General features: G+C 46.2%; 2 protein-coding genes across 2 annotated transcripts; one reads left to right on the top strand and one right to left on the bottom strand.

Moving 5' to 3' along the window:
• Nucleotides 1–2128: 2128 nt before the first annotated feature.
• On the bottom strand, nt 2129–2665 carry LOC127679356 (histone H2A.J). Its single transcript, XM_052175158.1, has one exon. The coding sequence runs from the start codon at nt 2577–2579 to the stop codon at nt 2190–2192; it is 390 nt and encodes a 129-aa protein (XP_052031118.1). The 5' UTR covers nt 2580–2665; the 3' UTR covers nt 2129–2189.
• A 3616-nt stretch (nt 2666–6281) lies between these two features.
• Nucleotides 6282–7203, top strand: LOC127679359 (histone H4). The gene has a single exon (XM_052175160.1). The coding sequence runs from the start codon at nt 6306–6308 to the stop codon at nt 6615–6617; it is 312 nt and encodes a 103-aa protein (XP_052031120.1). The 5' UTR covers nt 6282–6305; the 3' UTR covers nt 6618–7203.
• The last annotated feature ends 8417 nt before the right edge of the window (nt 7204–15620 follow it).

Below are 15620 nucleotides of genomic sequence, written 5' to 3'. Positions count from 1 at the left end.
TCAGTCTTCCAAGTTCTGGAATTTGGGTTCTAAACCACACTTGGCTACAGTGCTTTAAAAATTTCTACTGCTGGGGAAAGCTGTCCTACGGGTATGACAAAGGACTCGTCCTTGTCAACTCTTAGTACCTGCAATAACCCACAGGCAACCTGTACAACACTGGAGGACCTGCCTTGTCATGGTCACCCCATGATTTATGGTCCCTGAGGAAGGGACTCACAAGGTCCCTTCCACTCTCCCTCCTCCCCAGGATCTACAGCTATTTTTTTCTCCAATGGTACAGCCACCAGTGTTGCTGTACAGTTTGTTTTGTTTTTTTTTTTTTTCAAGACAGGGTTTCTCTGTGTAGCCCTGGCTGTCCTGGAACTCACTTTGTAGACCAGGCTGGCCTCGAACTCAGAAATCCGCCTGCCTCTGCCTCCCAAGTGCTGGGATTAAAGGCATGCGCCACCGCCGCCGCCGCCACCTGGCGCTGTATGCTTTTTTAAGGAACCCCAATTTAATTCACTGGTTCACCAAGCAACACTACGATGGTCACATTTGTGATCCTGTCAAAAGAGCCCCACAGGGTGAGCCAATTCTTCGCTCACATCTCACCCTTCATGTTTACCCCTCATGTTCACCCCTCATGCTTACCCCTCATGTTTACTTATGCTTAAGTCACAGAGGCAAACACTCAGTCCATTGTGGATGGAACTTCTCAATGTAAGCACCTAATGCTAATACATGGTACTAAAACAACTTGGTCCCCCAACAACTGTATTAGGAACAGTTTACCTCCTGAAACTGCCCATACCGCCACTGGGGTCTGTTCTCCTCAGGTGTCAGAGGGAGCAACCTGCCTCTTTCTTAGAGGTGCAACAAACCTTTGTACATCTTTCAAGATGTCACTACAACAAACAGTAGAAAACCAAACACTCTCAAGACACAGATTTGTTAATATATTATTTATTTGTCCTTTTTGCTGTCTTCGGAAACCATGAAAAAAAAAATGTGGGTTTCAGGACAGTGGGAGCTAGGTGACCTCATTCACAGCTGTGCCCTCCCAGATACTAGCACGTGGCGTCAAGATCATAACAGATACTGGGAATGAAATAAATGTCGAGGGAAAATACTGCAAATGAAGAGGAAGACTTCAACACTCTGACTCCCAGCGGGGGAAAAAATGAACCTAGAGTGAAACCTACCCTGGGAAGTTTTGTGAATCCTTTGGGCAGAATGATGGTCACTTAGCATGAAATGTAACAGCCAAGGGAAAAATCGCCATTACTAGGGCCCTGATGTTCCTCTCGCCAAGTTAATTCACGTGACCCTTCCCTTACGGTGCCATCACACAACTCAACAGTTATGGGAAAACAAGAAACCAGATTCCAGCTAAGTTTAACAGTCGTGCCTAAAAATCGGGTTTGGTTTTAAGTAAAATCAGGCTGATTTCCAGAATCAATGCTGGAGAGTAGACTGTTCTGAAGCTAAAACTCGAGGGGAAATATAAGTATATTTTGAGACACGGTCTAATGTAGTTCAGGAATGGCCTCAAACGCGCTACGTACCCATGAATGGCGTTCTACTCCCCAAATGCAGGGATGGGAGGGGGTTGCACCACCGTAAGCAACAAGAGAAAATCGTTTTAAGAGCTGCTAAACAGACACTACTTGAGACCGAGGGCACCGCTGTTATGCAACACCATCCGGAGAGCAAAGTTCATGACTCACTTCCATATTGCACAAGTTACTTCATAATAAAGAATAGTGAACACAAGTGTGCAAGGTGAAGATGGCTGGCCTTCAGATCACGAAGACGTAACATCTATTGCCTTAAAATACTACCTTAAACAACTAGCACCCACCAAGGATCCTAAGTTCATGTATTCCAAACAGCTCAACCATTCTTGCTCACAGCTCGAAATACCTCCCCTACCGCTTTTCCCTGAGAAGGTCTGGGGAGTTTCTAGAGTAGTCCCCTGCACTAGCTCCGCTTCTCCGGCCGGTGATGCTAGGGGGATCTCCCAACCCACCGCTGGGTTCCTCCAGCTCGCACAAGGCCACATGGGTGTCCTGTGTCCCGCTCAAGTTTGGGACTCGTCCCCACCCAGCGCCCCGTCGGTCCCGTGACTACACAGCTCTCCGAATTACACGCTTTTCACCAACTTTATTGGCTGCGGGCTGTGGCGGGCTCTGCACCCGTCCGGTTCACTTGTTCTTCACCTTCTGGCTCTCCGTCTTCTTGGGCAGCAGCACAGCCTGGATGTTGGGCAGGACGCCGCCCTGCGCGATGGTCACACGGCCCAGCAGCTTGTTGAGCTCCTCGTCGTTGCGGATGGCCAGCTGCAGGTGGCGAGGGATGATGCGCGTCTTCTTGTTGTCTCTCGCCGCGTTGCCCGCCAGCTCCAGGATCTCGGCTGTCAAGTACTCCAGCACCGCCGCCAGGTACACGGGCGCTCCCGCGCCCACGCGCTCCGCGTAGTTACCCTTCCGCAGCAGCCGGTGAACGCGGCCCACGGGGAACTGCAGGCCCGCGCGCGACGATCGCGACTTGGCCTTGGCGCGCACTTTACCCCCCTGTTTGCCTCGCCCGGACATGCTAGACCCCGCGCCTGGAACTCCAACACCGGCTCGCACAGTTCCGGGATGCCGCGTGCCACCCCGGAAGTGCCTCGCCAAACTGCAGCCGCTGCGCCCGTGACAGACAGGTGCCACTCCCAATCAGCTCATGCAAGCAGAGCCCCCGCCCTTTCATATGCCTCCCAATCAAAAGCGCAGATTTCTAGTCCTAATTTACATACTTCACAGGCATACTTAATCCTGTTGGAATTGGCTGCCAGCATGTGGAGTTAGCCGGGTGGTTTGCCTCTGTAATCCCAGCACTAGGGTAGCCGAGGCAGGATTGCCTGAAACCTAAGGTCAGCTGTAGCTGTTCCAAGATCCACACCAGCCTAATAAAAGGAAGGTACGGAGGGAGGGCAGGGGAAAAGCAAAGCCATACGTGGTTCAAGTCAGTAATCCCAGCTCTTGGAGAAAGCTGAAAAAGAGAATTAGAAATACAAAGCCAGCCTGGGCTACATTGTGAGTTATAGACCAAGCTAGGAAGTGAGACCTTATCTCAAAAAATACAAATTATGGTTAGGGTTGGCGTTTCTTTTATGCTCCGCCCCACAGTTACCTGGCAATAGCCGGGTGTGTCTGACTCACTATAAAAGGAGCTGCTCGCCCGCCCCCTTCACTCTTCTTTGCTCTCTCAACTTCTTACCCCTCTATCCCTTCTCTCCCATTCCCTACCCCTCTGTCCACGTGTTCATGGCCGGCCTCTCTCCCCACCCCCACCCCCACTGCCTTTCTCTGTCTCTACTACCTCCTCAGCTCCCCTCCCCATGCCCTAAATAAACTCTGTACCATACCGTACCGTCCTGTGGCTGGTACCTCGGGGTACCATGGGCCTCAGCATGGGCCTGCAGACGCACCCCGTCCACCCCCTGCGTGCACCGTAACGCTTCTCCCCCAAACATCCCTGGCTTCGTTTTTTTTTTTAATAAAACACAGCAGTAAGCATAGTATGGTGTTCAGTGCCTGTAAACCCAGCTGATGCAGGAGGATGGAGGACTTGAATTGAGCCTGGGCTAGGAAACAATCCGAGGAGAGCACCTCTGTCCTCTCATACTATACTCGTGCAAATTAGAGTCTCCAGTGTATCCAGTGGGGACAGCCAAATAGGTAATTAACTGACTCCAGGGTCTGTGGGTGCCGCAGCGATTCCAGCCCCACCAGAGCTCCTTGGCTGAATTCTGCCCACCTGGAATGAGGCAAATCACCTTCTCCTTTACACACCCACCTGGAGAGTTTGTGTAGCCCAGGCTGCCCTGGAAGTCACTATGTAGACCAGGCTGGCCTTGAACGCAGAGATCTACCTGCCTCTGGGATTAAAGTTGTGTGCAACCACCAGCCTGGGACAAAAGCTGGTTCTTTGACCTGTCCTACCTATACCACATGAGGCTGGTCTCTGGACACTGCTGGTGCTCCTGGGGACAGTCCCTTCCTTCTCAGGGCCTCACGGTCACAGTCACAGACAAGGCAAGAATGCAGTCCTTGTGGATAGCATGGATGAATCTGATTGGACATTAACATTACTCCAAGAGCTGTGTGTGTGTGCCAGAGAAGAACCACTGGATCCCACAGTGGGACACTGCCTCTGCCTGCCTGAGGTCGTCACCTGGTGCTCCTTCAACACTTTAGATTACTCTTAGGCTCAGACACTGGAAGAAGAAGGCCTCAAACTCTTCTTATATATTCAAATTGTAGGCCCTTGGCATTTGAAACAAAATAAGGTGTTTTCCCCCACAGGTTCACTCCCGTACTTCAATTTACATTTCTAAGTAATGTGAAACGCTGATTAAATATCGTGTAGATTGTTTTGTATCCATTTAATGAAAATACCTTCTCTTTAGTCTAATTGCGATTTGATTTCATTGAAATAACCTTCACAGAATTAAGTGTAGTGGAACCTGACTGTGATCTTAGTATAAAGGAGGTGTGGAGAGGAGGGTCACGGTGGTCATTAGCTACAGAATTCCCACCTAGCCTGAGCTACAGAGAATCCTGTCCCAAGATACAAAATATTAAACACACCCAAAGAAAAACCAACCCTGTTTACTTCTGTCTAAGTGCATCTTTATTGCCTAGCACAATACTGAGCTAACCAGGAGCTGGGGTCTCCCATAAACCCCTTCAGATCTGAGAAATACATTGTCACCATCAAGGAGGTCATCCTGGAGCCAACGTCCTCAAAATCCTGGCTGTACTACCTAACAGCTGACTCTCATAATCTATTTAATGTTCCTAAGCATTCGATAGGTTATATATACTAAGTCAAGGCGTATGGAAACCTCAGGTTGCAGTTTTGGGGAAGAAAGTTCTAGAATGACTTCTGTAAACCATCTTAAATGTGTGTTGATATCATGGAAAGGTCTCTGCTTTCTTTTCTCTTTTTTTGTTTTGTTTTGTTTTGTTTGTTTGTTTGTTTTTGAGACATGGTTTCACAGATTTGGAAAAGTATTCTCGCTGCAGCTTTGTCCCTCATTTTGGTAAGAATTCTGAAGAACAAATGATTTAGAATCATGAGGTAAAATTTAATGATTATGGCTTCCCCCCCCCCCCACACACACACAGCTATCCTAGAACTCAACTAATCTCTAAGAGACAGGGAGCAAACAAAATACTGTTTGAGTTCTGGAACTAATGGAAATTGTAAAGTACTGCAAATTAAAAGCATTTATAAATATAAAACTTCAGGAAACAGTTTTCCTGCTGGGAAGGTTTATTTTTATGACTACAGACCATGAACAATTTACTAAAATACCTAATCCTCAACATGCACAGTATTACCTGGGAAAGTATTGGGAACCCTCCCTTGAACCCTGCTGTCTTGAAAAAAGCAGTAAACTTCAGGACAGTCCTGTTCTTCAGTCATGCTGCTGACTTCTGGTACTTTACCAGCTATTTGAATGGGGAGGAGGGGAAATATACTTGAGTCGGTCTAGCCTAGGCTTGCCTCTAGCTCTTCTTGACAATCCTCCTGCCTCACCTCCAGAGAGTCTAGATTACGGATGGGAGTCACCAGGCAAGCATGGAGAACCTCGGATTTAAATGACACTACAATAGTTCAGCTAACTAACAATAGAAACAGTTGGCTGAAAAGCACATACTAATGTGTTTGCAAGGCAGGAGAAGCAGAAAAAATCAATACACTGCAGAAACAGTTGAAATGAAACAGGAAGTGAAGTAGGAACTAAGATAATTTTCCAACCGCGGACACAAAAGAAAGTCACTAAAATACTTCTCCCACCCCACCCACCCCCAAAAGACCCACACACGAAAATGTAAACTGCTTTAGTATAAGATCTAATAAGCTAGATTTCTATTTTTAGCTTCTTTTCATTTTCTCATTAAAGTTGTATAAGAACAAGCATGCTGCTTAGAAAAATACCGGATCAGCGCGCACTGGACATAGCAAGCATGATACGCCGTTTTTATTTGTGCTTTTAAAAAAAAAAAGAAAAAACAGTTACCTTATGTTGTTTAAACTTTCAAATACGCTAGGGTTCCAGAAATTTGGAGACGAACCTCAAAGGGTTTTTTTTTTTTTTTTTTTTAGATCTTGGTAGACCAGAGCACAAAGAACAAGGGGGTGGAGCCTAGAGCTCCGCCCACTCCTGGCTGTTTTCAAACAGGTCCGCTCCCAGGAAATATAGGCTCTTGCTTGGCGGCGGGTTACCATAAGTCTCTCTTGGTTTCCTCCGAGCCTTTTCTGCAGAGATGTCGGGACGCGGGAAAGGCGGCAAAGGCCTGGGCAAAGGTGGGGCCAAGCGACACCGCAAGGTCCTCCGAGACAACATCCAGGGCATCACCAAGCCCGCCATCCGGCGTTTGGCTCGGCGCGGTGGCGTGAAGCGCATCTCGGGTCTCATCTACGAGGAGACTCGCGGCGTCCTCAAGGTTTTCCTCGAGAACGTGATCCGCGATGCCGTCACCTACACGGAGCACGCCAAGCGCAAGACGGTCACGGCTATGGACGTGGTGTATGCGCTCAAGCGCCAGGGCCGCACTCTTTACGGCTTCGGCGGCTGAGCGGGCTCCCTCCTGTGCCTAGGCCTCCTTGACGGTCTGCTCTCATCCACAAAGGCCCTTTTCAGGGCCCCCAAAGCATCAAAAAGGAGCGGTGGACACTTGTAGTTTCACTGGGTTACGTTTACGAGCGCCTAGCTAATTGTAATCCGCTTGCTTTGTCTCGTATGCAAATTTGGCCTCCTGGGCGCACTTTCTCATTGGACGCTGAGCCTGGTGGCTCCGCCCACCATCTGGGGAGCGCTCAGGTTTCCTGAGTGCATCTGTATGGGTCGTTTTTCTTGGTGCCGTGGGGTGTTTGGCTGCGAGGGTGCCACTAGACGTCGTAGGGTGCAGCCTCTAACGGACGTACTTGAAAGGGAAAAAAGTTGACCCACGTTCCTGTTTCTCTGCCTTAAAGAGGATTGGAGGGCAAGGGGAGCACTAGGGCGTCTACCATTTAGTTCAGGCTGGTATAAACCTCTGTGATCCTTCTATTTGAGTTTGCGCAGACCATAAGCTGAGTCCACAGACCATATGTGCTTCATTTTTAAAATTCTAAGTCTTCAGAGTAGGTAAATTACAGCCCTTGCTGCTCCTTCAAAGGACAGATGGGTTAATTTACAATCACTTGTCACTCTGGATCCAGGAAGCCACTTCCTTAGGCCCCTGAACTCGGGTCTCCTTACCTGCTCTCCATACGAATTACCAAAAACGGTAATTTTGGGGTTTTTGGATTTGGCTTTTTCGAGACAGGGTTTCTCTGTATAGCCCTGGCTGTCCTGGAACTCACTCTGTAGACCAGGCTGGCCTCGAAATCCACCTGCCCCTGCCTCCCAAGTGCTGGGATTAAAGGCGTGCGCCACCACTGCCCAGCCTAATTTTGTTTTGCAAACCCCTAGTTCTTTTTGCATCTGATGTTCATTGGTCTTCTGACTGACTGAAGGAATAGGAGACATTCCTACCGTTCCTGGAGCAGGAACCTGGCATTTCATAGATACGGTTATCTCGAGTTAAATGCGTTCTGTGTGGCAGGTACTTGGTGCCATCTTTCAGCAGATTTAAGTGTTGTTACTGACCACAGCTGTGGATGCGACAACGAAGGATAAAAATCTGGAGCCTGGCTTTAAAAACTCGGCTCTGCGATTTTGCACAAGCTCATTTCTTGTGCCTGTTTTTGCCAGTCTCCTGTGCCCCTGTTGGCTGGCATTTCCCTTCCAGAGTATGGGAATACCTAACACTGGTACAGAGAGATCATTAGTCTAGCGAACTCATTTTCTTAAAGCCAGTGAAAAAACGAAATGCTTATTTTTCTGTCTTGAGAAATATTTCAGTTATATGGTTTTTATTTTCTTATAAGTTCACATGTCCTATCAAACTATCAAACACACAAAAAGTAACACTAATGATTATCGCCCCTCCCCCCATTTTAACCTGAGTTTTGATTATTTGAGATAATCAAACATCTACAACTATTGGTAGCAAAAAGAAATGAAACTTAAGTATCATTTATTGTTACACAAATAACAACAACAAATGCATTTGTGCAGCCACTGTGGAAATCAGGTTGGAAGTTTCACAAAAGGCTTAAATTAGAATCTGTGGTGTACTCCTGCCCAGATGGGAATTTACTCAGTGGTAAGGAGAACAGAAATCTTACACTGACAAGATGAATGGGACAAATCACTATATTAAGCAAAATTTGATTCTGAAAAGATAAAAAAAAACAGGTTTTCTTCAATGTAGAGTTGTGTGTGTGTGTGTGTGTGTGTGTGCATGTACTACAGTTGACTAAGTGTGAGAAAGAACAAAACTGGCCAGGAGCAAGGCAGGGAGAGAGGTCACACTATAAAGTATAATGAATGCTATGTGTATGGAAACGCCCTAATGAGGTGTGTTCCTAACATCTGTTATGTCTTTGTCACCTTTCCTTCATGATCGTCTTTGCTGGTAGAAGTCCTGGCCATATAATGCTCAGCGTTAAAGGAGTTGAATATTAATTAACTAGAGAGCCTGCCTGTTCCTGAGGCACTGTGTCTGAGCCATCTTTTTGTAAGGGTGGTGACGTCCTATGATATTCATAGGTTTAGAGATTTGGCTGCAGTCTTCAATTTTACTGTGTCTGGTCATTTTGGGCTTGAGAGACAGACAGCTCCTCTGAGGCCATAGTTGGGTTCTCAGTACCCACAACAGACTCCTTACATGTGCCTGTGACTCCAGCTCCACCCCAAGGGTACCTGTTCTCACACGTACCCACACACATAATGAATCCACATTCAAATCGAGGCCTTGAAGCAATGATCTCACACAGTTAGGTACAGGGATGTCATACACCTGCAGCTGTGAGAATACCCTGACAACAGCAAGCTGTGGGAGAAAGGGTTATTTGACTAACAATTCCAGCTTCAGGCCCATTATTGCAAAGCAGTTAAACTAAGAGCTTAAAGTGCTAGCTATCCGGCTAGCTTTCCGTGCTCTCCCAGCCTGTGGAATGGTACACACACACACACACACACACTCACACGCCACAGGTAACCATCAAGACAATATCTCGCACAGACTTACCCACAGCCAACCTGATTTAGACAAATTTCTCAACTGAAACTCTTCCGTGGCAATTCTAGGCCCGGTCAAGTACTCATGGACCCTGTCATCTGGTGGTGACAGCGCCTGGTAAGAGGCTGTCAGGCTCTTCGGCCTGCACCGTAAGCTTAGCCCTGACTCGGTTGCCCAGCCGGTGCCGGTACTTGGACTTGTATGAAAGCATCCCTTGGGGGGGGAGGGGGCGCAAGGGGAGTGGGGAGGGGACCCGCCCAAGTCTTCACCTCCACTTTCTAATTCCTTACTGGTATTAGTGCTTCCTGGTAGATAAGACCCTTCCCGCTTGCCCACCCCCACTTCAGTATGTGAATTTCAGAATCTATAGTCCTTTTCTTGCAGAAATAAGTGCGTGGTCTGTTCTCATGTGTTGCCCTAAGATGACTTCAGGGCTGGGGATGTAGCTCAGTGGCGAAACGCTTGCCTAGCACCTGTGAAGTTCTAGGATCAATTCCCAGCAGAAACCAAAACTAAAACAAAAGAGCATTCAGCCTAGAGCATTAACTCATCGCCAATTCAGTGACGACTCGGAGGTCGTGTCTTTCACCTAAATCTTTTTAATTTTAACCAAATTAAAAAAAAAATCAGGCTGGCGAGCTCGCTCAGTGGTTAAGAGCACTGGCTGCTCTTCCAGAGGAACTACTTATAATCCGCAGCAACCACACGGGCATCTGTGTGGGATCCGATGCCCTCTTCTGGCCGGCAGGTGTATATGCAGCAGAGCACTCGCGTTAAATAAATAAATGCATACGTAGGAGCGTTTCTCAGCAGCAATGATCAGGACCCCCGCACTCCGTGAAAGCGCTCTACCGCCCCGGTCCTTTCCGCTCTCTGCTTACTTTTGACTTATTTCTTCTGAGACAACATCTAGCCGTAGCCCACCCAGTCCTCATCCTAATGATCTTCCTCCCTCTGCCTCTAAGATCTGGGATCAAGAGCCTTCACTACCACATCCACATTTTTACATATTTATCTCTTTCCAAATAGTTTTTCTTTTCTTTCTTTTTTTTAAACTTTTATTGTTTGTTCTTGTTTAAAGTTATGGAGATCAGTAGCAATATATGAACTCTCTCTCAGACACACACTCACACACACACTTTCACAGGATGCTCTCCTGTTACATGTCTAGTGGATTTTTGTAATTGAATTTTAACTGCTTTTTAACAAAACACACCATTTTATTTAGAGCAATTGGAAGGGCATCGTAGCACACACCTTGAATCCCAGCACTCAGGAGGCAGAGGTAGGTGAGTTCTCTGTGAGTTCGAGGCCAGCCTGGAACGACATAGTAAGTTCCAAGATAGCCTGGGCTATGGAGAGAAATTCTGTCTCAAAACAAAACAAACGAACAAGCAAGATGACACCATGCCTTGCCAGTTACTTAGAGAACAAATAGGCGTCTGGGCCGAGGGAGTCCTAGGGAGGTGAGACCGGCCAGGCTAGCTTTGAAAGGTAGGCACTGCGGGAGCCTGTAAACAGGCTTGGTGTTTGGTGCGCAAGCGCATGAAGAGCTTCCTGCCCCTCTGCCAGATGCAAAGGAAACGCTCCTTTGGGGATGGAAAAGCCTTTTTGCACCTTCCTAAGGAATGCTGGCTTTTATGTGACTGCCAAAAGTCCTTCCATAGTCCTGCCTGACCTCATTTCTAGACATACAAACAACAGTTAAAAACTTGTTTCACATGAACCCAGAACAGCAAGACATCCAAGTTTATATTTTAAAATCCAGTTATTTTACAAAGTGCATAATGAAAACGAGCAAGCCCCTGCTGTGCCTTGCCCTCCCCAGACACCAGTGACTGACTGACTCACACAATACTCATTATTTCCCCCACAGATTTTTCTCCTTTGTCTGTGAAAGGTAGATACTTGGGGTTTGCATCTTTAGCCCTCCCGATGCCGTTTTGAAATGACTTTCAGGTAATGCCGTTCTCCCTCGAAATCATTGTGATAATACTGACACCTCGCCTGTGTCCAGCTGACAAGCCGTCCACCTCTCTGTTCCTTTGGCCACTTTCTAACCCAGCTCCTCCCGCTGATTGGTGGCGAGCTCTCTAAGAACAGCTAAGTACCAGCGCCATGTGGAGCACGGCATCTGCTCAGCTGTGACCCTCACAACAGCCTCACAACAAAACCTTGTCGTCCCTGTGGAGCCTGAAGATGTTCATAAGATTAACACAGAACATAAAGCTGGCGGAGAAGCCTCCATTAAAACTCAAATGACTTAATTCTCGATGCAGTTAGCTCCTATTGTCACAGAAGAAAGTGTATTTTCAACGTAAACGATTATTAAGTTGCATTTACCAATTTTCTTTTAAATTAGTTAATGCTTTTTTGTGTGAACACATCCCTAAACTAGCCCAGAACCATGGTACTTGGCAGAAATAAAACACCATGATGTGAGCCACATATGTAATTTCAACTTTTTAGTACTGTGTTGAAGAAGTTGAAAAATAAAAAAGTAAAATGTTTAAAAACAAAAATGTGTAGTTAGTGTTAATGGAATATTTTATGTGGCCCAGTATGTCAAAAATGTTAGTTTAACCAACAGAAAAAGTATGGAGGTATAATAATTTATAATCTGTTGAACTGAGGTTTTGACGTCAGATATGCATGTTACACTCATTAACAACAACCTTGGGCAAAATTCTATCCTTTGATCTACTTAAAGTTCATCAATAGCTTCCCATGTCCAGTAGCTATAGGCATACTGTATAATCGTGTGCTAACTGAATAAAGTACCCAAAACTATTTTCTTAGACTATGATCATATATAGTGACAAACATTATTTTTGAAAAATAATTTATTTCACTGGAAATAACAGCATAATGCTCTGTCCATTCACATTAAATAATTCAGTATTCTCAACACTGAATTCAGTGGTGTGTTACATTACTTGAAAGTTAATTCCAAATTTACCAGTCTCAGGGCTAGAAAGTGAATTAAAAGGGAAAGAAAGGAGAGAGAGAGAGAGAGAGAGAGAGAGAGAAGAGAGAGAGAGAGAGAGAGAGAAAAGAGAGAGAAAAGAGAGAGAAAAGAGAGAGGAGGGAGAAAGGGAGAGAGGGAGGGAAGAAGGAAGGAAGAAGGAAGGAAGGAAGGAAGGAAGGAAGGAAGGAAGGAAGGAAGGAAGGAAATATGGCTGCTCTTAGTTATGGTGGAAGAGGAGATTCATTGAAGATATGAGGGAGAAGGTGATTAGAGGTAGGGACCTCTGAGAAAGTCCAAAATGGCCAAGACCAGTTTGATCTGTGCTGGGGGGAGTGGGGGAGCAGGAAAGAGAGGGGAACCAGGTGTAGCATCCAGGAGTCCCAAAGGTACAAAAAGCATGGACATCCAAAACGATGGATTTTATAGGGAGGAACAGCCCCGCCCCCTGGGCTGGAGAGTTCAGGGTAGCAGGAAGGCCTTCTAACAGGTAGAGACAGGGGGGTACAGGAGTTAAATAGACACCTCGGCCATTTGTCCCAGGGTTTGAAACCTAACAGAAAGAAGGCTCAACGTTAAGAACACTTGATGCTCTCGGGGAGGGCATGTGTTGGTTTCCCAGCTCCCAACTGCCTATAACTCTAGTCCCAAGCAATCAGATGTCTTCTGGTTTTCTCAGTCACACACACACACACACACACACACACACACATATACACACACAAAATTAAATCTCATAAATTTATCAGTACTGACAAAACACTCTTCAAATTTCTCTTATAGTTTTCACAGCCAACTTATATTTTGTAAGTCACAGTGAAAGCTTCTTATTAATTTTTGTTGGATAATATGTGAAAAAAAATCGCATTATGTAGACTTCATTTCTACTCAAGTTCTTGTGCCTGTGTAGCCATCTAGGCCACATACAAAGGTGACGCCTGTCTGGTGACTTCCAATTTATCTTACTTGCATGTGTAAGATAATGTGGTGTGTTATAGCAGGAAGAACTGTAAATCAGAATGTTGATTTTTATCTTTGAATTGTGGATATTTTCGAAGCATCCCCCAATCCCTTTTTTTGGTTTTGTTTTACACCCTGAGACAGGATCCACCTGCCTCTGCCTCTAGAGTGCTGGGATCAAAGGTGCGTGCCGCTGCCCTGCCCCCACCATAGCCATCACTAGCTCATCAAAGTAAAGTTAAAAGTTTAGTCAATCTTTGTGTAGCTTACCAACACTGGGCATGAGCTGAGATAATTAAATCATTTTCTAATTTTTGGAACAATTTCATTTTTCCATGATACATAACATTCAAGCATGTTCACTCAACGCTTTATTAACTTCTGGTCATGTTGTCCGGGAAATGACAAAATGGAGCCTTGAGTCCAGCAAAAGAGTACGTGCTATCAAAGCAAAGAAATCACAGAGACTGGCAGATTCTGTTCTTGAAAACCATCTTAAATGAAAGTGACTGATGTTCATGGGTTTTGACTGAAACACATGAGTTTTATCCTAATGAAAGACATATTTATTCAAGTGGTATTTTAAATCATTTTGTATGTTTTCTTTCCCTGAGATAAATTGTTATTGTTGATAACAATTGATATTGTTGAATGCTTTAATTCTAGAAGTCATGAAACTAAACAAGGCATTCTTTTCGTCTAGAGTTTTGTTAGTAACAGAAGGGCAATGTGGAAAGGAAAGAACAGAGCCTGGCAAGAAGGCTCAGCAGTTACGAGAACTGGCTGTTCTTCCAGTGAACCTGGGCTCAATTCTCAGCACCCACACGACAGCCACAGCTATCTGTAATTCCAGTTTTAGGGAATCTTCTTGCCAATGCAGGCAGTAGGCACACATGGTGCAAAGGCAGGCAAAAATACCTATAAGCGTAAAATAGAAAAACATTTTTAAAATGAATCTTAAAAGCTAATTTATCCCACATCACAGAATTTGCCATGACTAGTAAGTTTTATAAAACACTTAGACTATCTTTGGCCCTTGGTAAATACTGTATGTTCTGATTACCATATTAATAGCAAGCTACTTGGAGTCTTAGGAAGAATAGCAGTTTGATTTAGTATTTTTTAAAGTGTCTGTCTTAGAGTTTTATGGCTGTGAAGAGACACTATGGCCAAGGCAATTTTTTTTTTTTTTTTTTTTTGGTTTTTTTGGATTTGGTTTTTTTTGGAGACGACAGGGTTTCTCTGTGTAGCCTTGGCTGTCCTGGAATTCACTCTGTAGACCAGGCTGGCCTCGAACTCAGATATCCACCTGCCTCTGCCTCCCAGAGTGCTGGGATTACAGGCGTGCGCCACCGCCCGGTTCAAGGCAACTCTTATAAAGGCAAACATTTAATTGGGTCTGGCCTACGGTTTCAGAGGGTCAGTCCATTATCGTCATGGCAGGAAGCATGGCGGCGTGCAGACAGACATGGTGCTGAAGGAACCAAGAGTTCTACATCTTGACCCGAAGGCAGTCAGTCAGGACGAGACTGTCTTTCTCAGGCAGCCAGGAGGAGGGTCTGGATTCACACTTGTCAGAGCTTGAGCATAGAGACCTGAATGCCAACCCCCACCGTGGCACACCTCCTCCAAGGCCACACCTACTTTAACATAGCCACGCCTCCTCAACAAGGCCACGCCTCCTAATAGTGCCTTTCAGCCTGGGCCAAGCACGGAAATACTTGAGTCTATGGGAGCTATTCCTATTCAAATCACCACAGCGTCTGTCAGCCATTGTGTGGGAAAGGAGGTGTAGGAGACAGGAGCTGAAGCAGGTGGCACAGCAGGAGGCTCCGACAGCATCCTGGGGGAGGGGGAGTGGCTGGACTACTGAAATGACAGCAGTAAAGAGAGGACAAGACTTTCTGATGTGCTCCATCTGCAGAGCTACCCAGCACCCTGACCAAAATAACTCAGGGAAGGAACAGGTTTATTTGACTTACATTTCTAGGTCGTCGTCCGGCATTCAGAGGTGTCAGGGCCGGAATCCAAGCAGAAATCATGATGAAATGCTCCTTACTGACTCCTCTCTCAGGTTTGTGTTCAGTTAGATTTCTTCTTTTGTGCTCAGTTAGATTTCTAGGCAGCCCAGGACCACCCGCCTAGGGATAGTGCCGCCCACGGTGGCTGGTCCCGCCTGTATCTATTAACAAGATGAATCTACACAGATGGGGACACAGGCCGATCTGATCTAGGCAGTTTCCTCGTGGAGGCTGAAGGATTCAATGAAGGATTCAGCAGGATGATGAAGGGGCTTAAAGGTGTGAGTATAAGGGGTCAGGTGAGTGTGGCTAGGCGGCGTGGGGGAAGGTGTCCAGGCGGGCCCTTGCCTGGGCTGCCACACACACACAGACATGGTATAGAATAGAGTTTATTCAGAATAGGGGATGGGAGTTAGTGGTAGAGAAAGAGAGGTAGAGAGAGAGAGAGAGAGAGAGAGAGAGAGAGAGAGAGAGAGAGAGAGAAGGGAGTGGAGGCCGGCCATCACCACGTGGAGGGGGGGGAAG

The sequence above is a fragment of the Apodemus sylvaticus genome, chromosome 2 (genome assembly GCF_947179515.1).
Source record: "Apodemus sylvaticus chromosome 2, mApoSyl1.1, whole genome shotgun sequence".
Taxonomy (NCBI): domain Eukaryota; kingdom Metazoa; phylum Chordata; class Mammalia; order Rodentia; family Muridae; genus Apodemus; species Apodemus sylvaticus.
Note: the sequence above shows the minus strand (reverse complement) of the source record. Positions and strands in the feature narration are given on the sequence as shown.

Bases quoted from the DNA above. Each gene is read 5' to 3' on its own strand.
- LOC127679356 (XM_052175158.1), bottom strand. From the start codon at position 2,579: ATGTCCGGGCGAGGCAAACAGGGGGGTAAAGTGCGCGCCAAGGCCAAG.
- LOC127679359 (XM_052175160.1), top strand. From the start codon at position 6,306: ATGTCGGGACGCGGGAAAGGCGGCAAAGGCCTGGGCAAAGGTGGGGCC.